Source organism: Mustelus asterias, chromosome 11 (assembly GCF_964213995.1).
Source record: "Mustelus asterias chromosome 11, sMusAst1.hap1.1, whole genome shotgun sequence".
Lineage (NCBI taxonomy): Eukaryota > Metazoa > Chordata > Chondrichthyes > Carcharhiniformes > Triakidae > Mustelus > Mustelus asterias.
In genome coordinates this window covers 11637919-11664067 of record NC_135811.1, presented here as the reverse complement: position 1 = coordinate 11664067, position 26149 = coordinate 11637919, and the positions used below count along the sequence as shown (strand labels likewise).

The 26149-nt window shown below is 40.2% G+C and overlaps 1 protein-coding gene across 2 annotated transcripts in view; it reads left to right on the top strand.

The window, feature by feature from the left end:
* Positions 1–26149, top strand: part of trim8b (tripartite motif containing 8b) — a 90643-nt gene that overhangs the window by 60885 nt on the left and 3609 nt on the right. For both annotated transcript variants that reach the window (XM_078223155.1, XM_078223154.1), the window contains exons 3-6: positions 13293–13388; positions 16283–16516; positions 20205–20236; positions 22916–23031. In XM_078223155.1, coding sequence (XP_078079281.1) covers positions 13293–13388; positions 16283–16516; positions 20205–20236; positions 22916–23031 — 478 coding nt within the window. The remainder of the gene's footprint in view (positions 1–13292; positions 13389–16282; positions 16517–20204; positions 20237–22915; positions 23032–26149) is intronic.

The window sequence follows — 26149 nt, the reverse complement described above, 5'->3', positions numbered from 1 at the left end:
TTGGAGTTGGATAGATGAAATGTTTGGAGGCTTGTGCATGGTTCAACCTCACTGCATGTTCTGACCAAGTCTCTGTGTTCAGTGCCTTGCCAAATGAACCGTCCTCATTTTGGTTTTTTGATTTATTATTGTCACCTGTATTTGTATAAGGTGAAAAATGTTTCTTGTGCGCTATACAGAGGGTGCAGAATATCGTGTTACAGTCATAACTAGGGTGTAGAGAAAGATCAACATAATATGAGGTAGGTCCATTCAAAAGTCTGATGGCAGCAGGGAAGAAGCTGTTCTTGAGTCGGTTGCTATGTGACCTCAGACTTTTGTATCTTTTTTTCCCCGACGGAAGAAGGTGGAGGGGAGTATGTCCGGGTTGCATGGTGTCTTCGATTATGCTGGCTGCTTTTTCGAGGCAGCGGGAAGTGTGGACTGGTTTATGTGATGGACTGAGCTACTAGTGCAGAACTTGTATTACTGCTGTCAGGTCAAAAAGAAGTGGCCCACAAATGAGTAATGTGGTATATGAATTTTGGTGTGAATGTAATGCCAGCTTTGTAGGCCATGTGTCCCAATGACTGGTATCAAACAGCACATCCTTTCAGCTGTTTGTAATAAGCAGAGTACTGACTGTACTCACCCAACCCATGCTGACAAAAGCGTAATGTCAAACGTTAGATGCGGTTCCACGATTGAGCAGCACTTGCTGAATAATCCTGAGTGTGCTAAGCTTAAATAGACCATGGCTATTGTTTTAAGGAATAGTTCTAACTCTTGTGGTCTTTATGATTCCTTTGGAAATGAGCTACTACCTACTCTGATTTGTAATAATATCCACAATAATTTTGACGAATGGTCTATTTTCCCCACACTTTAATCTTTTCTTCCTAAATATAGTGCAGATCTGGTACAATATTGTGAGGCCTCCTCAAACATCCAATCCCTTGTTCATCAGAGTGACATTTCCCCACCTAATCATGCTTATGGTCTGCTTTAACCGAGAGCTAGTGATTTGATGCTAGGAAACCTGTTTTTGTGTTGCAAATTGAACTCAATTAGGAACTGACTGGGGCAAGGGATTTTGAATTTGACTTTCCTGGAACTTAAAAGGAGTAAAGTTTTATCTGTGCTTCCAACTGGTGGTCCCAGGTTTGAATTGTGTGACTATAAAATATCTGGGGAGAAACTGGAAGGAAAGCCAACAGAAAGTGCTGGTCAGTAAGTGAGATCTGACTGCACAGTAATTATTAGTACTGACCAAACATATGGTTTGTTTTCAAGGGTCTGGCACCCACTGATTTGATTAAGACCATAAGCTATAGGAGCAGAATTAGGCCATTCGGCCCATCGAGTCTTCTCCATCATTCAATCATGGCTGATGTTTTTCTCATCCCCATTCTTCTGCCTTCTCCTGTAACCCTTGATCATCTTATTAATCAAGAGTCTATCTATCTCTGTCTTGAAGACACTCAATGACCTGGCCTCCACAGCCCTCTGTGGCAATGAGTTCCACGGATTCGCCACCCTTTGGCTGAAGAAATTCCTCCTCATCTCCGTCTTAAAGAATAAAACCTTGCAAAGGATGTGATAAGTTATTGGGGATGGGCAGGATGCAGATTTGAGGTTACTATCAAATCGGCCATGATTTAATTGAATGGCGGAGCAGGCTCGAGGGACTGAATGGCCTACTCCTCGTTCGTACGTAAAGAAAATTATATTGGAAAGCAACAGTGATGGAGCACTACTTTAAAGCTTGACATTAAATTATCTGTGAAAATGGATCTACGTGCAAATGGAACAGGTTGGGAATTGAAAAGCAATGGCACTCCAGAATCTGCTCTCTCCACCAAAAAAAAAGAAAAATGAAAAAAACACTTCTTCAAACAGTGCCTGGGGCATGTAGAAATTTAACAGTATATCCTGGTAACGATTTCTCTTGATCAGTATGCTCTGCTGAATTATTCAGAAACTGTTTACTTGTAAAATATTTGGTTGTCATTCATTTGGGCAATGAAAGTGAAAATCTGTACTTGACCCACATCCCATCCTGTAGTCAGCACTTCTCTTGCGGCAGAGCGTTCTGAGTTTGGAGGACTTTCACATCACTCAAACCTTCTTTCCCTCGCTCAAATAATTGGCTATAACCATACCACATTCAGGTTTGAACACAAAGATTGTTACAATCAACCTGCCATTAGTACAATACTCAGGAGAATGCTGCATTATTGGTGATACCACTTTCAGATGAAATCTTAAACTGTCGGGCATAAATCTGGGGGATGTAAAAGATTCTCTGGCACTGTTTGAAGTGTGAGTTCTCCTGATGTCCTTGTGTTGTGAACCTTGGGACTGCAAGATGTGAGAAAGGATTAGGAAGGCCAAGAGAAGCCATTGGTCAGTAAACACGATCTGACTGCATTTGTCATTATGCTACTGTCTGAACTTGCTTCCCTCAAGTGTTTAACACCATAGCTTATCATTTCAAATATGTTTTGCCTGACTAAATTCCATGCCCATTATACCAGTACCACTTGAGAAATATTACACAGAGACATCCATGACGGATAGTTGGGGGCCTGGAATGCGCTGCCGGGCAAGGTGGTGGAGGCGGACACACTGGGAACATTTAAGACTTATCTAGATAGCCATAAGAACGGAGTGGGAATGGAGGGATACAAAAGAATGGTCCGGTTTGGACCAGGGAGCGGCACGGGCTTGGAGGGCCAAAGGGCCTGTTCCTGTGCTGTATTGTTCTTTGTTCTTTGTAAACTTTTGGGATTGAGATACAACTCCTGGTGTTGGTTAATGTTCAACCAAAACAGAAATAGCAAAATTCTATCTTTTGTCTCCTTGCTGCAAGTTGCTTTGGGCACAGTGAAGATGTGCAGGACACTATCAATGTAAGTTAGTTTGTTCCTTATTCATTTGTTTCCTATGTTACAATAGTGACTACACCTCAGAAATATTTCTTTGCCCCTAAAATGCTTTGGGACATCCCAAAATGTTAGCCTTCCTTTTAGATGACACCCTTTTTATGCACTTAGCGAGCTGAAAAGTTTTTTCAGTTGGCCTACAACTAATGTTGACCATATTCAGCAGAGACGGATTTGCGATGAAACACACAGCGCTGATGCATGGGGCCCCAGCCATGGAGGGTTCCCAAAAGTTTAAGTCCGTCTCTGATATTCAGGTTTGGAAATGACTGCCTGTCGCTGTGTAGCTTTATTTAATTTAATTTGTGATAATTTTTTTGTAAGTGAGAAAAGCAAAAAGATCTCACTTCGAGGTGATGGTTTAAAAAAAAATCAGTTGTGCCGAAACCAAATGGATTTTAGTCACCAGTGAGATGCTCTAATTCTTGGCATGGGTCTTAAATTTGATTTGTTACGGCATTATACTGTTGATATTTCAATTCTTATTGCTTAAAATTCTTTGAGATAGGGAATAGTGCTCCAGTAATCAATGAAATGTTGCTGCTTATGCATATACAGAAGAGAGAGCAGCCTATCATTCTGGTGGTTTCGGGATTTACAAGAGAAAGTTGAACATAGTTTTAAATATCCCATGTGACGCGAACATTGCTTGCAGAAGTGCATTGGCTACACAATGTGCTTTTCCCCAAAGTTCCTGCATGGAAAACAAAATCTGAGCCACCTGCGGCCTAAAATTGGTTGGTGCCTATTGGTGGAAGTGGGGAAAGGGCCTTCTTTGAGGTGGAGAAGATATTGCTTTACATCTGGCCTGCTGAATTCTTAATTTGGAGCTGCAAACACAGAATATTAAATCTGGAGAAGTTTTGTATTTACCATACTGATATTGCTCACTTTGATAACCCAAAAAATAAACATTTTATATTAATGTTCTGTCTTTTCTAACTGAGCTGAGAAATTGAGAAGTCCCTTTGTGCTGACGTTTAATTGTGAAATATGTTAATCTTCTAACTTGCAGGCAGACCATGATAGATAAAAGAGGAGCATTATAATATAAAAGATACATGGATAAAATACCTCAAAGGTAGCTTTAATTTTAGTTAATCACGCGAGCTTAATTTAACTGAAAGAGCACCCTTTCCCTTGTTTTGCTTGGAGGGTTCAAATGTAGCATGGGTCATAGTTAGAACTACATTTTTTATCCATGCAAGATATTTTGCCAATAAATTAAGTGGATTTCTATAATGTAAAATTCAATTTTAGAAATACCAGTACTTATCTGTATTGTTTCCCAATTTACAAAAATTGGAGGCAAAACACGATCGTACAATTACAAATATAAATTGGAATATAGGTCGGAATGTTTCGGCCAATCTCACTGGTGGGATCATCCGGTCCTGCTGACAGTGAACCCCTGCTGCCAGGGTGCACAGAACGGAAAACCCCGTTGATAGTGGCGGGATTCTGCCAACCAATGGTGGCCACCTCTTCTGCCATGAAACGCACCACGGGGCAGCGTGAAAAGTCCCACCTGTAGTGTCTGTATATCGACTATCTTGTAAAGTTTTAACAAAATCCCTGCATATATCTTGTGAAGTCACTGTATGGTGTTTGTAAAAGGAGTGCATCAATATAACCATATTCCTTGGCACAAGTGCTTCATTCTGGTATCGACATGGACCAAAATTGAAATAGTTTGTTAGGCCTCTCTGGTTTCTGGGGATTTGTTTGGCCAGCAGCTCAGTTCTACAGCCATGTCTCATGTTGACCTGCTCTTTGTGGTCAGTGAGTGAGTTGCATTGCTCAGTGAGCCGTCAGCAACTGATAGAGGATGAACATTCCTTGCTGATTGAGTTTGTTCCTCACATTTTAGATATGTGGTAAAGTAACAATACTTAATTTTTTGCTTTAAATAGCTTTAGCATTAAATCTGAGCATTTCTAAATGTATTGACGTACAGTATTGATGCTAATCAAAATCCAGAAAAACTCAGTGCAGTGGATTTTTATCCAACTGAGTTCTGTTGTTCAGCCATTCATAACGTAAGAGAAGTATGTTTTGCTTCTCTCCACGGAAAAAGATCTTGGGCATTTTGCAGGGCGCTGATAAATGCTGGATCTCGCAAAAATCAGTTAAGTGCCGCACATAATGAGGTACCATTTCTTTTCAGTAAAAACAGTATTTAAGCTACAGTTAATTTTATATTGAGACTTTCCCAGATAATGCAGACTTTGCTGGTTGAATACACGTTCGATTTAAAATATATTTGTGGTGAGTTCAGTATGTTCAAGGAGTCTGTCGAGTTTGAGCCCCCGTGGTTCAGTGAAAGCTTTCCAATGTACCATTATTCCCCCTGCATTGGGTTCCCACACACATGGGCGGCACGGTAGCACAGTGGTTAGCACTGCTGCTTCACAGCTGCAGGGACCTGGGTTCGATTCCCGGCTTGGTTCACTGTCCGTGTGGAGTTTGCACATTCTCCTCGTGTCTGCATGGGTTTCCTCTGGGTGCTTTGGTTTCCTCCCACAGTCCAAAGATGTGCGGGTTAGGTTGATTGGCCATGCTAAAATTGCCCCTTAGTGTCCTGGGATGCGTAGATTAGAGGGATTAGTGGGTAAATATGTAGGGATATGGGGGTAGGGCCTGGGTGGGATTGTGGTCGGTGCAGACCCGATGGGCCGCATGGCCTCTTTCTGTACTGTAGGGTTTCTAGGATGAGCCTGACCACATGCACACATTTACCTATGTGGATATAAATGTGTTAAAAGTTGCATGTGCAATACTTTAGACTAGTGGTTTTTACTACATTTCAGTAATATTTTGGTCACTTTTATGAAAACAATAAACAACCTGGATTTATCGCCATACGGGTGGCCATCAATCCAAAGAGATTGCCCATTGCTATTATCCAAAACAGCAAAGAATTCTTACAAAATTAAATGGTCATCAGCTTTCAGGGGCGTATACTCTATTTAAGGTACTTAGAATCCCGTGAAGAACAATTATTCTAAAACTGACAAATATAATGTGACTAAATTTGCAGTCAAGTGAACGATTAGATGTGTAATTGGATTGAGCCAGTCTTTGGTTGCAGTTTGGCCAACCCCGTATGTTGAAGTGTTAGAGGTCAAAGCAAGGCTCATGCAAGATGAAGACAGAACTCACTTTTAATCCGCATGTCTTTTTATTCTTTGAGTTTTTGATTGCTATCTTAATGAAGTCATGTGGCCAATTTTCCTGACACAAAAACATTTTTTGCCACTGTAGGGTCCATTCATTCCTTAGAATAGACAAAGACAGCACTGGTACGATATTGAAATGAATTTCTTTTATTGAACAGAACTTAAAATTAAATCATTACAAAAGCGAAAAGAAACAGAAAAGCAGGAGAGAGACTGGCTTTTTCTACCAGCACCCCTATACTGATTACACAAACTCAAAAATAAAACTGAACTGCAAATACAGAGTTGAAACTACAATATGCGTCATTTGTTATCTTGTTTTTGAAGTTGTTTTGCACACGCTGTCTCCAACTTGGAGAAACAGGCCTTGCAGATGTTGTTTATGAAAAACTTGTTTGGCTTATGAAGAGCCTGTTCTGCTTACACTGTACCCTTCAAAAATGCAGTCAATTTCTAGCTAACCCAGCATGCCTTTTGGAATGTTAAAATGTAGTCATGTGTTTGTTAATTTTTCAAGCTTGGCATTTAAATATAATTACATAGGCAGAAATATCTTAAAATGAAATCTTTGCATAAATGAAGCAAACCATACCCAGGATCCCTCAACAGCCACTAATCAATTTTAGAATCTGTCTGTGCTCAGATACCTGGAAGTCTTGTATTATTCCTTTTTTCCATGTAAACCGGTCAAGTTTATTATTGAATTTACAGATCAACTCTAGACTATAAGTTAAACTCCTGAACACACAAGCTCATATTTGAAATGTTAAATGAATAACCGTTAAGGATTCCAATGGATATTCATTTCTTCCACTTGTTACTTTCATAACCCCACATTGAAGCAATGCCTTCAACAGTGTTCATTTTCATGTCCAGCATTCTGTTGGTCTGCTTCACCTCCCATTCATCAGAAGAACATCAGCACATACAAGCTCCCTCAGCCAGAAGGCAGTCCAGTAAAACCCCACATGAAAAAGACTCCATCAATATCAGTTTTCCATTCACTTGATGTCTTGTTCATCTCTGCAAAACTTTGGTGAAAGCAAATGTGATCCACAAAGTATCAGTGGAAATAAAACAACATTTAAGGGGCTCGAGAGTTAAGGAGGAGAAATTTCTTCAAAGGGTTTGAATTGTTGGATGCTCAGTTGATCAGTGTATTCAATGCTTGAGATCTGCAGGCTTTTTGAAAACTAAGGGCAGTATGGTGACGCAGTGGTTAGCACTGTTGCCTCAGTGTCAGGGCCCTGGGTTCAATTCCAGCCTCAGGTGACTCTCTGTGTGGAGCTTGCACTTTCCGTGTCTGCGTGGGTTTCCTTCCACACTCCAAGTTGATTGGCCATGCTAAATTGACCATTAGTGTCAAGAGGATTAGCAGGGTAAATATGTGGGGTAATGGGGATGGGGCCTGGATGGGATTGTTGTCAGTACAGGCTCCATGGGCCAACTGGCCTCATTCTGCACTGTAGGGATTCTATGTTCTACGATTAAGGAACGGGGCTAGTCAAGAAGGTGGAATTGACATAGATCAGCCACAATCTTAATTAAAATTTAAACAGATTGCTGTTTATGTGATTAAATAGCCAGTAAACTGAACTGGGGCTAGAGAAACCAGATTCACCCAGTTAGCTAATTAGCTTCTCAGCTCTCTCTCAGCAAAGTGTGTTTACCTGTCCAAGACAAACTCAGGTATGCATTCAGTTCCTCACCTGCACTCGTTTGCTTACACACTAAAGTCAAGCGTTGTAAAATTATTTCCTTTCAGTCCCCAAATAGTTCTGGTTAGGTTCGTCCACTAAAACCAGTTCTGAGATTTAATTGTGGCTATTTTGCCTTTTTGGAATACAGTAAAATCTTTATTACCCTGCATGCACGGGAAATGAGTGGCGTCAGTTAATCAAAAATGTCAGTTAATGGATAGTTCCATTTATAGTGCAGTACTTGTAGCTTGAACTAATATGCAAGGAAGTAAAGAACAGTATTCTTTTTGCTTTAATTGTTAATAGTCCAGTGGAACCCCGATTTAATGCGTCCCGATTTAGTGCGAATTTGGATATAACGCGATGAATCATTGGACCCTTTTTTTTCCCTCTCATGATTGGCAAATCGCGCTCGCCCCGCTGTTTCCACCATGCTCCACCAGACAGCTCGTCATGTGTAGAGAAATGCTGGGAAAAGGGTCTGGTGCCAGCCTTTTCATCACGCCAATCCACCATGGAAGATGATGACCAGCCAGATTTGTACGGCTTCACAGGGGAAGATGTGCGTGAGGCAGAGAAGCTGTCTGAATGCAGCAAAGAAGAGCTACACCAGTGGCACTCTGTCAATGACGAATGCCCAACATATGAGCATCTGACGGATGCCGAGATCGTCCGTAACGTAACTATAGCACCGGCAGAGGCAAGTGTGCCGGTTCTGGAGACCCAGGAGGTGGACCACATAAAAATCCTCCAACTCCGAAGCATTCTAGATTTCGCTCGCAGCCAGCGAAATGCTACGTTCAAGCAAGGAACACTCGATCACTTTTTTAAGAAATAAACTATTGTTGTTTTGTTTTGTTTATTAAAAAGCTTTACTAAAAATTAATTTGTGTTTTAATTTCTACTGTAACAACAACGATTTATTCGTGGAATTCTTTAATTAAAAGGTAATTTACTTGCCAGATGGTAAACGTGCAGAAAACGGGTCAAATAGGGCGATAATAGGTGTTTTAGGATGTTAGGTCAACATCGGGTAAGTTTGAACGCTGATTTTCTTGAACCCCGATTTAGCGCGACCCTGCTTTTTTTGCGATAACATTTTATGGACCCCAACCATCGCGTTATAATGGGGCCGCACTGTATTTTAAAACATGAGGTATAAAATAGTGTACAGGTTCTGAATAACTTCATAATTACTTCCAGTTGGTAAAATGATGGTTCATATTAGGGATACATCGGAAATTCTGGTTAGCAGAGAATTTCAGTTGCTAGAGTGCCAGATAACACAGTTTACAGTTTGGGCTTAATGGCATTTGGTATATCTAGAGCCATTCTGTATGCAGTGTTTGTTATCTTTTAAAGTTTTGTACATAAAACAAGTCTGATGTTGCTCTCAGAAACAGTTTTTAAAAAAATCAACTTGTTTTCTCTTCAAGAGTATGTTGGCTTTGGGGATCAGGAACTTTCAGATGAATTCAAACCCCACTCCAGAAGTTTGGACAAATCATTATCAAGGCTGCTAGTTCCGTGCAGCACTGAGGAAATGCTGTACTGTTAAACCATAAATCCCATAGCATTTTTTTTTTTGAAGAATAACAAGATCATGGTATCCTAGTGAACATTATCTGGGCATTTTTCTCATTGCTGTTTGTGGGACTTTTGTTGTATTTAAATTGGCAGCTGTGTTACCCAATGTTAATTTGTTCTTATTTTCACCCCTACATCTGTTATTTAACAGAGTTTTTACTTTTATTTTTGTCTCTCCTTTCCAGCTAGCCATTTTACAGTGAGTAAGAGAAGTGTACAGACCAGTAAGTTCCCAAGTTTACACTCTATGCTGTGTTAGTTAGTGTAGTCGTGTTTTATCTATTGGCTACGAGGCCGGTGGAATGATGTTATAGGCTGTAGAGAAACCTTTGTGCCAAGGAAGCCACTCAGTTGTATCAAGCGCTACAGAAAGAAAAAGTACTATGGGTGTGCCTACATCATATGGACAGCAAAGGTTCAAGAAGGTGGCTCACCGCCATCTTCTCACGGGCAATTAAAAATGAATAATAAATGTTGACCACAACACTGATGCCCATATTCCAAGAATGAATTAAAAGAATTACACCGTTGCAGGATATTGATTAATTGTCCCAAATTCATCCTCATCAGGTAATTAGCTTAAGTGTTATATTGAAGAAAATTCTCTCTCTGGACACATCCTGGTTTTACATTGACAACATCCATCATTGTACCACTTGGCTTTTCTCAAATTTTAAGTTGACACAGTAGAAAATTAAACAACTTGCATTTATATGGCACCTTTTAATCTATTAAAGCGTCTCAAGACACAATGACTGTGTTTTAAGATGTGTTGTACAAGTGGGGATAGAAGTAGTGAGGCAGAGGGAAAAAGCCAAAGTGTGGGACTTCGACAGCTGAAAACACAGCAGTCACTGGTGGAGCAAAGAATATCAGTGATAAACTAGAGGACACAATTGAAGGAACGCAGAAATCTTGGTTGATTGTGCAAGATAGAGATAAGGGGTGGCAAAAATTTTCAAATTAGGAAGAGAATTTTAACATGGTGGCATTGTTGGACCAGGAGGTAGTGTCGGTCAGTGAGTACGTGGGATGATGAGTGAATGGGCCAAGTTAGCTGGGCAGCAGAATTTTAGATAGGTTCAAGTTTACAGAGGATGCAAGCTGTGAAGTGGATCTGGAGAACATTGGAATAGTTGTGGCTGGAGGTAATAAAGGCATGGATGAGGGTTTCAGCTGCAAATGAGTTAAGACAGCAGTAGAGATGGGCAATTGTTACTGAGGTGGAAGTAAATGATATTTCTGATCTTTGAACACACATTCCACTAAAATTTTATCACCAGCAATGCTTATGCTTTTCAGTGAAATCCGAAGGATAACTTGTGTAAGTAAGCACCTACTTATTGCTACAGTCCGTTCCCAATGGTGGGGACCTGTTCTTGCTGTTAGCTAGCTCTGCAATGCAGAGAAATTATTATCCTAGTGATCATTGTAGATCGGCCAAAACATGGACTATGATTTTGCAATTTGAATATGAGAAACTACTTCAAACAATGTGAATGTGGAACGGTTTCTTCGTATTCCAGATATGTGGAGGTCAGATAAAATCTCTGGCACCTAATGAGATTTACTCTCTAACATGAATGAAAAAGTAAATGTGAGCCCAGAGATGCACTGGTCCGTAATTTCCAAGCTCTGGTGCAGTGTATCTGGGGGCATACCCCCCACACACTTCCAGAAGTCCCCGGGTAAGGATTGCATGGCAATTATCTGGGGAGTTTAAGCTTCCTTTGGGTAATTCCCTGAACTGGGAACTATCCAATCATGGGATTTAAATCACAAACTTTGGATAGCTCCAACAGTCATACAGCAATTGTTACCCAGGAAAAGATAAAATAATTAAAACCGCTTCTGGGTAACAACAGCACTGACCTATCCTAACTCCCTATGGGACTCCTCTTCTCCTCTCTCCTCCTCCTCTCCCCCCGACTTGACTGATTTCACCCTGATTTCTCCCTACCTGAGTCGGAGGGTTGGGCAAGATAGGAGCAGCTTCATCTTTAAGCTAAGAAACTAGCTGTGGAGTCGCAATCTGACTCGGGGGCGGCACAGTGGTTAGCACTGCTGCCTCACAGCGCCAGGGACTCGAGTTCAATTCTGGTCTCGGGTCACAGCCTGTATGGAGTTTGCACATTCTCTGCATATCTCCGTGGGTTTCCTCCCACAGTCTAAAGATGTGCGGGTTAAGTTGATTGGCCATGATCAATTGCCCCTTAATGTCAAGGGAATTAACAGGGTAAATCCCGGGCGGGGGGCGGTTATGGGAATAGGGCTGGGTGGGATTACGGTCGGTGCAGACTCGACGGGCCGAATGGCCTCCTGCGCTGTAGGGATTCTGTGACTCAATTGCCACTGCCTGGAAGTTGTGGACCTTTTTTTTACAAAAGAAAGGCAAAGTATATGTGCAGAGGTCCATCATAATTAGCATGAAATTCTTCACAAATCCAAAAGCCATGAAAATATTTTAGAAGCTGCAACATTCAGACATCTACAGAGCAGTGAACCATCAAAAAATAATTCTAGGCATGTATGTGGCTTTGTGGTGACTTTGGAAGCACATTTATTTCGAGAGCACCAGAACTGCTGCTATGGAAGTACAGCTTGTGCATCCGCCTATCTTTGGAAGTTGAAAGGCCATTTCCTGCATTGAAATCTATATGGCTTCCTCTGGCAGATTGTCCATCTGTAATCTTTGTCTTTTTGGCTATTTTCTGACCTTTCTTTGGAAAAATTAGAGGAGGGAACAAAGGGAGGAAAACCTGAACTGGATATAGCAAGATAATTGGAGGGCAATGAGAGATTAAGGTAAATGAGGCTGAATATTTCATCCATATATTTTCTCTTCAAAAGTCCCCAGCACTACTACACATTGCCCACAAATGAAGTTAACCAATGTGATTGCAGTCTTCAGCATAGACCACTCGTAAATTGGCTGTGTAGTGCTGCCATCATGCGTGTTTTGTTTGCTCTTGCCATCTACCTGATGGCTGGCATCTGAAATTCATCACTCTTCTGGTGAAGAATTAGGCACACAAGTCTTCAAACCAATTTTGAGATTAGGGAAGATGCTGGCATAGTGGTATTGTCACTGCACTAATAGTAGACCCAGGGTATGCTCTGGAAACCTGGGTTCAAATCTCACCGCAGCGATGGAATTTGAAAATCTGGAATCAAAAGTCTCGTGATGACCATTGTTGCAAAAACCCATCTGGTTCACTAATGTAATGAAATCTGCCATTCTTACTTGGTATGGCCTACATGCAACTCTAGACCCATTACAATGTGGTTGACTCTGAAAGTGCGACATTCAGTTCAGGGGGCAATTATAGCTTAGCCTTGCCAGCGATGCCCACATCCCACAAAACAATGAAGAACAAAAATCAAGTGAAAGTCCACACCTATAAATTCAAGACAAACCAAGGTTGAAAAGATTAGGAGAGGAGGTATTAAGTCTGTAGAAGGAAGGAGAGATATGGTGAGTAGTTTTCCAGTTATGGGGTACATCGAATGCTCCTAATTCTGTTCCTGTAATTTGTTTTTATATTGGAGTAGATGTCACTGACTCCCATTGTAAAGGGTAGCAGCAACCCTTGTAAGCTTGCCAGACTGTTGAGGCTAGTTGGGGAAACTTCTTTTGGAAGCAATTCTTCCTCCTAACCAGATTTAGTGAATCCAGCAAGTTTATTTTGGGATGTAACTGGCTCTGTAATACTCTTTATGTCTGGACTTGGCAATGCTATCATATGTCTTGGGGAAATATAAGAGACTGCTAATAAAATTGTAATGCGGCATGTAGAAGATCTTCTGTTATTTATGAACTCTTACTTTTGAATGATGTTGTGTTCTCTTTTGAACTTAATGAGCACTTTGTAACAGGACTGTCACTCTGTTTTTCCTTAAAGCAAATGCTGATGAAACAACAAGAGAGACTGTCAGAAAGAGAACAAGATATTGAAGAACAAATCTACAAACTGAAGACTGATAAAAGTGTGATTGAGGTAAATTTAAACTTCTTAACCTTGTGACCTAACTCCTCCAGGTTTCATGAATGCTAAATAGAGATGGTTTAATGCTGTTAGTTGAGACCTGACGTTTTCTCTTGGACATAATTTGCAGCATTGCGCTGGTCAAGCTGATTGAATGGTGTCATTAAGAATCATTATTCTGCCTTAATTGGTTAGGCATGACTATTATAAATCTCCAATTCTAAATTTCCACTGACCATAGAAATTATGTGCTGAGCCTCTTGAATGTTGTTGGAACTTTGCTTGTTTGGGAAAGTGGAGAGTATTCCATTACACTCCCAAATTGTACCTTTATAGGTGCAATAGGCTTTGGGGAGTCAGTAGGTGAGTTACCTGCTGCAGGATTCCTAGCTCCTGACCTGCTCTGGCAGCAGCAGTATTTATTTGGCTGGTCCCGTTCAGTTGCTGGTCAATAGTAACTTGTTAGTTAGGGATTCAGCAGTGGTAATGCCATTGAATGTCAAGGGACGATTGTTAGATATAATCTTTTGGAGATGGTCGCTGCCTAGTACTTATGTGGCTAGAATGTTACTTGCCACTTGTCAACCCAAGCCTAGATAGTGCCCAGGTCTTGAACATGGGCTGCTTCAGCACTAAATTAGTTGTTTTATTTGGTTGAAATTGAGTGCAACCTACTTGCTTCAACTGGGAGTACTATAAGCTGAATCAGAAGATTCGATTCCAGCTCAGTTTGAATACTTAATATAATCTAGGCCGACCCTTGTGCCGTACTGAAGGTGCATTCCTTTGTTGGGTACCTCAATTTGGATCAGACATTAAACCAAGATCTGAACAGAAAAGATGACCGTAACACTACAGGGATTTGTAAAGATACTCTGGTGGCTTGGCCAGCATTCCCTCCTGTCATTATCACTAAAACTCATTAATGGTATTTTCTGGGGCACTTGGCACACAGATTGATAGCTGTATTTGCCTTCATAAATACCTAAAGGTTGTGAAGCAATTTGGGACATCCTGAGAATAAAAGTTGCTAAAACAAAATGCAAGTGCAAACTAGCTTTCATTTTTAATAGAAGCTTTAACAGAAAGCCTAGAATCCTATCGAGTTCTGACATTGTGTGTCACTAAAGTCTTCAGCTTAATTGCTGGGGTTTTGTTGGAAGTCAAGAGAGAAACAAATGGAGATCAAGAGAAAATTAGGCAAAGGTTTGACGTGGGGGTTGGGAATGAGGGCAGGTGCAGCTGGGTGTGGACTTTTACAGTGGCTGGGTGTGGACCTGTAAAGTGACATGGGGAGAAACAGAGTTCCCCAGAGGCCATGTGCCTTGGTAATTAAGTTCTGTACATTACAACTGTTGATGTTCTGTCATGAGCTCCTGCTGGAAGTGTGCCTGTTATCTAATGTTTGGAAGAGATGGCAGTAATGTTGCAATTGATATAGATATTCTGAGTCTGTTAGCCACATTATGCTGAAGGAGATATACTGAAGTGTATATCTATAATAAGAGGTTCAGTGTAGGTGTGTCGCAATTAGTGATCTGAAGACAAGCTTGTAGCAAATTATAAAAGTACAAATTTTACAAAGGTGTATTCTGTTGGTAACCTTAATGCATTATTGGAAATGAACTTACAATTTATGTTAGCTGCGGGAGTGTGGAATGGAGCTCATACAATTATGGATGAGGAAAGCAATTTAGTCGATCTGACCTCCTTTCAGGTTGAAAAACCCAAGTTTATTCAACCTTTCCTCACAACTCCTAACTCTGACCCTGGGGATTAGCCTTGTGCCTTTAGCTACAATGCTTGAATACGCTCGACCTCATGCAGCCTGAATACAGTGTTATAAAGTTTGATCATTGCTACTTCTGTTTTTAATGTTTGACTGTATAGTTCAATTGCTATTCTACATCGCTTGAATTTATTTAACATGTTTGGTCTCCTTTGGATTTAACCCTTTTTTAAGAAAAGATATTAATATAATGCCATTCATGAAGGACACGTGCTATCATTTTTTTCCCGTGGATCCCTGTTGCCAGAATATGATGAATCTCATTTCTAATAAAGTTCAGAGAAACGCTTCAATAGATATTGGATTTAATTGATCTTCACATTTATGCCCAGGGGTGGTTCCCTTCATAAATATCAAGAACTGATTTGAGTACGAAAGCCATGTGGTCTTCAAGTGTTGTATTCATTTATTTTAGGACTTCAAAAACTGAACTCTGGGAAGGGGAACCACCTGACACTGGCCCCTTTTTTTTGAACATTTATAAAAATACTTTTGCACAAGATAATTCATAACTATCCAAACCAACAAGTCCAGGGTGGATGCAATATTGTTTACATATTGCAGGAAAGGCAAAAACATTGGGGATGAGCATATCCTGAGAATGAGAAGTCCACACATTGCTGACCACAAAGAGTGTTATAAAGATTAATGGTGTCCCGTTCTGACGAAAGAAGCAAACTATTTGCCATTCTGTGAATCATTTTAATTTTTGATTCTATGCATCTGCATTTGGTGATTTGAGACCTCCTGTAGATAAACAGAAGGCTGAGGAGTAGTGTTTCCACATTAAAACAAACAGTCCTGAGCTCTCCTTATATTGGCACAGAAGTGTGTGTGTGCGCGCAAACAGCAAGACTTCTGCAATTTCCAGGATGTCTGCATCCACAGATAAGCTTAAATGGCACTGGTTTCAGATAGTGAGGCCTGCCCAGTGAGCCATTGGCTTGGATTTGCTTGAGGCTTTGTGATTTTTTAAATCGTTTACTAAGAGTGTCCAAATTCTCTCCTCCCCTCCTAGCCTCTGCCCCCTTCCATCATCCCAACCAGATGCATTTTTCCAGATTGTGTACCTTAGATCAATGAAGTAATTTCTACCATTGCCTTTTTTTTTTGTTAGGAAAAAGTCCAGCAATTAAAAGAAGAAGTTCGCCTGCAGTATGAGAAAATGCGACAGATCTTGGAAGAGGATCTGGGGAAGACTTTGGAACTGATTGATAAAACAAGAACAAAATTTTGTGACGAAAATGCATCGCAAGTGCATCAACTAAATGAGCGACTGGAGGAGGCTAAAAAATTACTGAACTCAGTCCAAAAAATGTGGGACAGGACAGAGGATATTTCCTTTATGAAGGCAAGTTCTAAAGTAATGTCAGTCTTCAATGATATTGCATGTGGAATTGGGATCAAGTCTTCAACTGAAGTGCGGTTAGAGTGTGGTAGATAATTAGACCAGGGCATGCAGACATAATTCAATACCTATTTTAAAGTCTTGCATTCAGATTTTATTTATTTATTTAATTCATTCATCCATTTATGGGATGTGAGCATTGCTGGCTAGGCCAGCTTTTATTGTCCATCCCTAATTGCCTTTGGGAAGGTGCTGGTGAGCTACCTTCTTGACCCACTGCAGTCCTTGTGATGTAGGTTCATCCACAGTGCTGTTAGGGGGGAGTTCCAGGATTTTGACCCAGCAACAATGAAGGAATGATGATATTTTTCTAAGTAGGGATGGTAAGTGTTTTGGAGGGGAACTTCTGCGTGGTGATGTTTCCATACATCTGTAGCCCTTGTCCTTCTAGATGGTAGTGGTTGTGGGTTTGGAAGGTGCAGCCTAAGGAGCCTTGGTGAGTTTCAGCAGTGCATCTTGTAGATGATACACGCTACTGCTACTGTTGGTGGTAGCAAAAGTGACTTGGATTTTCAATTATTTATAATTAAGAACAAAACTTTAAGGTGTTTTGGCAAGTAGAATTAATTGGGGCATTGGATTTTCTCTGCAGTGTAGGCTAAGGCAGGGGTTCCCAAACTGGGGTCCGTGGATCCCCAGAGATCCGTGAAGGGTCTCCAGGGGTCTGTGGCTGCCACATGACTGGCAAAGGCCGGATTGAAAGGAGCAATAATGACTGCAATGAAATAGGCCACTCAGAGCAAGGCCTCTTGAAGCACTGGAGACTGGTAGGCCGACAGTGATCCGAGATGCTTTTCGCTGGCCAATTCGATTTATTCCATCTCGATGTTGCTGGGCAAAAAAGCCCACAGCCAACAGTGAGGATTGATCCGGCGGCAAAACAGGTGGCAGGAAGCGGTGAGTGGAGAGGTGTGTGTGTGTTTGTGAGTGCAGGTGGGGTTCTGATATCGGAGAGATGTATGTGAGAATGCAGGTGGGGGTTTGAGCCTCGGAGAAGTGCGAGTGAGAGAGTGGGTGTTTGAATTTTGGATAGGCATGTGTGAGAGTGGGGGGTATCGGACCTTGGAGAGGTGCGTGTGAGAGTGAGGAGGTGAGCACATGTGAGAGAGAGGGAGGGGGAGCGAGAGGTGTGAACATTACGGAGGTGTGTTATCATGTGTGTGTTATTCTGTAACTCACTAACTTGCTGCTATACCGTATAAATGTAGCTGTAATAAATTGGAATGGAAAAAGTTAATGAGAAAGCTTTCATAATATGGCCTCCTCCTCTCAATTATATGTTAATTTTATGATATTGCATCTCTCTCTATTTTATAATGTTTTGAAGATGCACACCTCGGCAAGCCTTGTCAATGCTGTGGCTGAACCCAACAGTGGGAAGTATGCCACAGTAGATGTGTGCTTTCCCCTCCTTTTGCTTTAGAATCAAATAGTTGTCTATATGAAGACATACCTTGGTGCCTTTGGGTATAGCATGTTTGGAAGGCGGTGCTGCTTTGCCCAGCTGCTGTGTTTGAATGTTGCTGGTGGCTCTGTTGCAACTGTGTATTGGCAAACCAAGCTTTCTGCTTGCAAACGAGAAATGCAGGTGGGAACCCCACAAACCCCCTGCCCTGAACTTTAAATGAAGACACACATCTATATATGGGCCAAACGCAGGCAATTGGGACTAGCTTGGGGGTTTGCTTAAAAAAAAGGGGCAGCATGGACAAGTTGGGCCGAAGGCCCTGTTTCCATGCTGTAAACCTCTGACTCTCCCATAATAGCCCAAGTAAACTGCTTCACTGTCAGCCTTAGAGATGGGATGTGTGAAATGAACAGAAAGATTAAATAAGTATATATGTATTTATTAATTAATTCCTGACTAAAATGTTCTTTAATCTGAAAGCAAAACAAAATACTGTACTGTAACTATTTTTGATTAAAAGGTGCCAAGGAGAAAATCTGGTTCTTTTAATTTAAAGGGATAAATATGCACTGCCTCACCTTGCCATTTCCTCATTCTGAAGATATTGAAATTCTGTTGCAGAAATGAACAGTTTACAGAAGGATTTTGGTTTCTGAATTGACTTGAAGAAACATGCACACAGCTAGTTTCCTGGCATTTTTTTTAAGTAGCCAACTATTGACAAGTAGTCCTAATAGGAAAACTGTTTACTTCCTGCCCAGAGTTGAACAGCAATAAAAAAAGACTTGAATTCCAAGTTGAGTTGCCATAACTACACAGTTCCTGACTTTGTTCCTAATGTCACTGCATATTTTTTGCCAGTTCTCTTTTCCCCATGTTACTGTAAATCAACAAGCAAAGGAACACACTGGGAAAAAGCTGTTTCACTGTGGGTATATATGCCAATAAATAGGAGTGGAATTTTAAATTTTGGTATGTGTTAAAATCCTTTTTTTCTGTTTTCCATTGAGATTAAGAACCTCATAATTGCATTTTCCTCTCTCTTCAGCATTAGACTTCTGGGGTACTTGGGAGTCTAATTCTGGTTTTAAAAAAAACTACATGGTATCCATGGGCCTGTGAGATGAATTGGTGACCCCGGTTAGGATTCAGTTAGTGATCTGCCTGGGCTGCAAGTAAAGGTGCTGCACTTTGTCTCTGTGTTCCCAATTGTTGTCCATTGACCTTGGATGAAAAATGCACATGTGGATTTTGGATGCAAATTTGTTTGTGGCTCATTTAATCGAATTTCATTTGACACCAAAATTATGCTTTTAGCAAATTTGTAACTTTCCAGATTTAATGTTTTAACTGGTTCTAAACTGCGTAATAAAGACATCTTCACCATTGCAATAACAATTGATGAATTCTTGCCCTGTCGCAATAACCCTGGAAAAGTTGCAGCATCTTATAGCAGGATTGAACCTGGAACTTGATCATCTAAACGAAGGAAGGGGAAAAAAATCAACTAGAATTAATGAATTCTTTGACTGAAGGGCTATATGTGTATTATATTCTGCAAATTACAGATATTACACTATTCCGAAAGGCGTGTTAGTTAGGTACATTTAGCCATGCTAAATTCTCCCTCAGTGTACCCGAACAGGCGCCGGAATGTTAGGGGATTTTCACAGTAACTTCGTTGCAGTGTTAATGTAAGCCTACTTGTGACTAATAAATATATTTTACTTTTACTTTTCATTTTGCTTTATTCAATTGTGGTGTTGGTTGAGAAAGGCAAAGAATACACAATTAAGGCCCAGACTAAAGAGGAGCAAATTCACCCGGGATTCCTGTTCACTGTTCTATAATTCCTTCTGGGAAGTGCCCATGCTGAGATTGTTGGCCCAGGGCAGGGGGAGGCTTCACGTACCCATTCAGTTATGCAGCCTGCTCACCATCACTATCCAGACTCTTACATAAAGAATTGCAACTTGTATAGATTGCCAGAAGGCTACCAGTGCCCAATTAAGAATGAGCACCCAAGGGAATCTATTGATCACTGAACTTTTCATTTCTGTTCATTCAGTTTGAACTGTGGGATGTAAACATTTTATAGGATTTTAACAGGAAAAGTCCAGATTCTCACCTTGCTTCACTTATATTAAATGTAATTATTATAATGTCAAAACTACAAATAAAATGGTAGCCATGTTGCTTATTGTAACTTTATTTTTATTCCAGAATACCAAATCAGTAAAAATTTTGCTGGAAAGGTAAGCATTGATATCTTAAATTTTTAAATGATTCATAAGAGAATGAAGGACATTTGGTCATCGGCATGTGAGGGATAAAATGTTGAAAGTGGCCCTGATAAGTCTTTTTATAGAAAGCTGTAACATGCTGGAACTTACTGAACTGAGAATCTAATTGTTGGGCTATTACTGATTGCATTAATTCTATTAATTGAACTAGATTCACAAGTTATATTACTTTAGAATATAGCCTTCCCTTGTAAATCAAACCATCTGTCTTAGCACCGAATTTAGATTCTATAAATAGCAACACTGCAGACTCTTCAAAGTAGACTGCGCTGTGCTTCTGTATGATCTAATCAAACTTCATCTGCTGCCCCACAAAATACCCTCATCAGTCTTCTATGGTGTTGTATGCTGAAAGTTGAGACCTAATACAGTCTTCAGATGAAGCAAGGTTGGCCGCAGGGAATAATTGGACTGTGGTACGCAACTGTAATTCACAAGAAATAGAAGCAGGAGTAGGCCACCGGGCCCTTCAAGCCTGCCCCGCTATTCAATACAATCATGGCCTCAACTCCTTTTCTGTGCCATTTCCCCAGAGCCCTCTACTCCTTGATCTATCAAATATTTATCCACCTCCACTTTAAATATTTCTAATGATCTAGCCTCCACTACCCTTTGGGACTGAGAATTCCAGAGATTCACCGCCCTCTGTGAGAAGAAATCTATGCACCTCAGCTATAAGATAAAGGGTCGGTCATTTAAAACTATGTCCCCTTGTTCGAGACTCTCCCACTTTGAAAACACCTCACCATGTACCCTGTCAGGCCCCCTCAGGATTTTATATGTTTGAATAAGGCCATCCCTCACTCTTCTAAACTCCAAGGAATACAGACCCAGACTATTTAGTTTCTCTTGATAGGACAATCCTCTCATCCCCATGAATTCCTTGGACTGCCTCCAGACGTAGGGGGACCAAAACTGTATGCAGTATTCCAGGTGAGGCCTCACCAACACCCTGTACAATTGCAACAAAACCTCTCTATTTTTAAACTCCAACTCCTTTGCAATAAAGGCCAAAATACCATTTGCCTTATTAACTACATGTTGGACTTGTTCCCATTTTAAAATAATCTTTTCCTGTTTTGATATATGTTAATTTTATATTACTTGGAAAAATTAAGGTCAAACAGGAAACCTTGGACAGTTTGGGAGCAGAGATGTCAAGTTGCTTGGAGCATGAGTGCTCCATGTAGGTTGTAAGTGTAGGTTGATGAACTGGGGGCTATATGTCTGCGACTGTACTACTGCTGGTGGGAGGGTGCTATTACAACGTGACAAGTTTCCATAAATGTGAACTTAAAGAAAAGTATGACACACAGTGAGTGTAGGAGGAAAGATTTTGCACCACTTATTTGATTATGAAGTGTACAGTTGCATAGTATTTTTAATATTTTAGAAGTTAACATCCTGACCAACCACCTGTACATTGTGTCACATTACTGTACGAGGGAACTAACCATAGCAGACTGAAGGAATCATTCTGTCTTTATCAGCATTCCTGTGGTCGAACAAGCAAAACCCATTAAATAAAACAGAAAATACTAGAAATACTCATCTTGTGGAAAGGGAAACAAAGTCAGCGTTTCAAGTTGATGGCCTTTTTACCAAAGTTTACATATTTTTTAAAAATGCTGCAAATGCCACCCTCATTTACAGGTGCCCAGTGTTGATTCTGCTATTAACATTTGAGGAGAATTAGGTGGGTTTACAGTGCACTGTGGTATTGTTTCTGGTGGTTTTAGTATTGTGTTGGTAAAGCAGTTATTATCTGTAACGTGTGTATGTTCGTTCTGAGTATAACTAGCGAATGAATGGCAGCACATGCATAGAGACTACTCAATGATCATGTGTTGCCTGTGATCCTCTTGGAGGTTTTAGCTGGCAGGGGCTCATGTTGACTATTCTGCACCATTTGAAGTTTGGAATGTAAACTATCTCCAAGGTCCTATCAGTAATAAGCTAAACGTGTTTTCTGTTCAAAATAGTGAATATTTTTCTTTCCTCAATAACAATAGTTACTTGTCAATGGGTTTTTCCCATTTGAGGGAGATGAAAATACAGGGTTATGTCAGAGAATTCTGACATCAGAACATATTTCCTCAGTGTCCAAAGTAGCGTAGAATGCGATTGTCGTCATCTTAACACAGACTTCCAAGAACATTTTTTATTAATAAGCTCCACGTAAACAAAGACTTCAGTTTTAAATGTTTCATCAGTAATGTGTTTGTGTTTGTTCAATAATTTTGGATGGCAGACACATTTTTCTACTGGAAATCATTAGATAATATAACTGTTAATTTTAAGTCTCTTGCTAGTAAAATAACCGCCTTTTAAACCTAGTTGATGGAGAGTTATTTAGAAGGAAGTTTTGATTCTGTAAGCACAATGCTGGATTGGGAAAGTGTAAATTTGGCAGTGGGTCCATCATAATTTTGCCCTGAATTATCAAAGGATTATCATAAGGCCTGAAGTAAACCACATTTTGCCCTAATGCATGAGTGGGCAGAGTCTGGAAAAGTGGATTGTCCGTACACTGCACCTTGAGTAGGTGTTTGCTGTAACATTTTATGGTCGCCATATAAAATTGAGCTTAAAACGTTTTTCAGTTTGTAATATTTCTTTCTTTTTTCCAAGGACTCAAGCTTGCACAGGAAATGGGCTGCCACCTCCCAAATTTGGTCACCTCCAGCCAAAACCTTTCTTAAGTGAGATTGGTAAGAAGGAGAAACACATCAGAAAGTTGCTTGAAGGTAAAGTGTCCAAATTTTACAAAATACCTATATATGGGGTCATAACCAAGTGTCACCTTCAGGCGAAGTGGGGTTAGAGGTTAAGGTATAATTAAATCCGGTATAACGAGTTGAGATTTTAGAGTTATATATTCACTCTATTTTTTAGAAAACAGTTGAGAAAAAACTGAGGGAGTTTTGGGAGCGAGTAGAGAGAGTTGCTTGGAGCATAAGAGTTTTTCTGCAGGCAGCGGCTGAAAAGCTGGGAGCAGCATAAATGCCTCACAAACAGAACGGTGCAGTTACAATATTTATTGTGAAAAGTTTGACAGGATATGTATGTATGTATCTCCATGGGTTTGTGTGTGCCTTTCTGTCTTTGTTTATAAATGTTTACTCAATGTATAATCAGTGAATGTCTCTGCCTGCTCACATGAACAGGAGTAGGCCCTTCAGCCTTTCAGGCCTGTTACATCATTCAATGAGATTATGGCTGATCTTTGTATCCCAACTCCATCCACCTATCTTGGCCCCATATCTGTTGATACCTATCTCTGATTTAAAATTATTAATTGGGGTAGCATGTGCTGCTTTTGTTGGGTAGAGGGAGCAAGAACACTCTGCCACCATTTTGTGTGAAGAAGTGTTCACTAATTTCTTGAATAGGATGACTCTTGATATATCCCCTAGTTGAAGACTCTTTTCACTAGTGGGAAAAGTTTCTCTCTTTACCCTATCAAATCCCCCATTAACTACCTTCTATAATTCAGGAATACAAGCCTTGTCTATCTCGTCTTTCCTCAAAATCTAATCCCCAGAACTCTAGATCCATAAATCCTGTACATTATGCTCTAGATGTGGCCTAATCAAGGCTGCAGCAAAACCTCCCCTTTCTACGTTCTGGCCCTTTACTTAGAAAGGCTATTAGCCTATTTGACTTTCTTTTGTACTTGTCTACTACATTTTAATGGTTTGTGTAAATAGGCCCTTAAATTGTTCCTAGTTTTTCACTAGTATAAAAATAACACTATATTTTACTTTGGCCAGAAAGGATGATTTCACACTTAACCTGTGTTGAAAATTACCTGCCACTGTTTTGCTCATCAGTGTCTCTTTGTAATTTTATACTCCCATCTACACTACTCACTGCCATCAATCTTTGTGTCCTTGTTAAACTCAGATATATGGATCTCTATTATGTTACCCAAGTTATTGGTAAATATAGCGAATAATTGAGACTGCAGCACAAATCCTTGTGGGACACCACTTGTCTCGTCTTCTCAATTAGAGTACATACCTGTTCACCTTCTCTGTATCCAGGTCAATAATTTGCCTTCAATTCCATGAGCTTGAATTTTAGCTAACAGTCTCTTATGTGAAACCTTCTCAGTTCCCTCCTGGAGATCCAGATAAGCTACATCTTTAGATCTGTTGCTTTAGCTACTTTTTCAAAAACATTTCAGTTACGTTTGTTTGATCTCCCTTTTACAATTCCATCTTGACGCTGAGTACTTAATTATAGATTCCAAAAACTTCTCCACATCAGAAGTGAGACTAACAGATCTGTAGTTTCCTGTTTTATATCAGACTTTCTTAAATATTGAGTTATATTTGCAATTTTTCAATCTAAAGGGGCAATCAAGAGTCATTGAAAGATTATGGCTAACAGCATTTGTAATTTCCTCACCTACTTCCTTTGTTTTCACCCTTGGTTGTAACCAGGTTCTGGGGATTTATCAAACTCCAGTGCCATTATTTTATTCCAATACTTTTCTCTTGCTAATGTTAATTTTAGTGAGTGCCAGTCCTAGATTTGTTCATGATTTAACCAGAATATTAGATATATTTACCTGAACCTCTACCTTGAGAACTGATACAAAGTAATTATTCACTTTGGCATTTCCTTATTTTCATTTGCAATATTACCTGAATCTATTTTTAAAGAGCTCTCATTACCCTTTACTGCCCATTTACTTTTGTAAAAACTTAGTTTGTTTTGAGATCATATACGAATTTATTTTCATATATTCCCATTTTGCAGTTCTTATTATAGTTTTGTCTCTCTTTCCTGTTCTTGAAATCAGTGCCTTTTGGATGTACACTTTTCTTTGCACTTTGTATGCTATTTATGTTATCTCTCACCTCTAGCTGAGCAAGTAGAACTCTCTCCCTGGAAAACTATATACTAGTATTAAGCTACATTCTCCTTTGAACACCTCACTGTTCGTGTGTAGTTTTACCCGCTAAGAGATTTGACCAGTTTACTATTATCAGTATCTGTCTCATCCATTAGAGTTAGCTGTACCAAAATCCAGCATCTCAGTAAGTTTCTCCTTTTCAAACCTTACTTTGTATTTGATCACATTATGATCGCTGTTAGGTTATTAACTAACAGTAACCGGCTCACTACTAAATCTAGCATTGCCTGCCTTCCTGGTGGTTTTAGAATATAGTGCTTCGGAAAAACTGTCTTGAATGCACTCGGGAAATTTGCTAACTTTCTGATTTGAGCTGCTCTGTTGTTCTCAATTGTTGTGAATACTGTTGAGTGGAAAATATGTTCGTGTAAAGCTATATTTAGATTTCGGCAATCTGCCTAAAACCAGCTCAGCTACATTGAACTAGTTTTAGCCGGGCGGCACAGTAGCACAGTGGTTAGCACTGCTGCTTCACAGCTCCAGGGTCCCAGGTTCGATTCCCGGCTCGTGTGGAGTTTGCACATTCTCCTCGTGTCTGCGTGGGTTTCCTCCGGGTGCTCCGGTTTCCTCCCACAGTCCAAAGATGTGCGGGTTAGGTTGATTGGCCAGGTTAAAAATTGCCCCTTAGAGTCCTGAGATGCATAGGTTAGAGGGATTAGTGGGTAAATATGTGGGGGTAGGGCCTGGGTGGGATTGTGGTCGGTGCCGACTCGATGGGCCGAATGGCCTCCTTCTGCACTGTAGGGTTTCTATGATTTCTATTTCTATGATTAAATAAATGCAATATTTAAAAGAAGCCTCCATGGGGGGACAAAAGTCCTCTTCTGTATATTTCTAATGAAAAATGCAACTATAAAAGAAACAATCGGCAGGGTTATTTTTGTAATCTCTTCAAAAGCAGGTCATGTGCCATCAGCAACTTTCTGTGATCATTGTTGAAG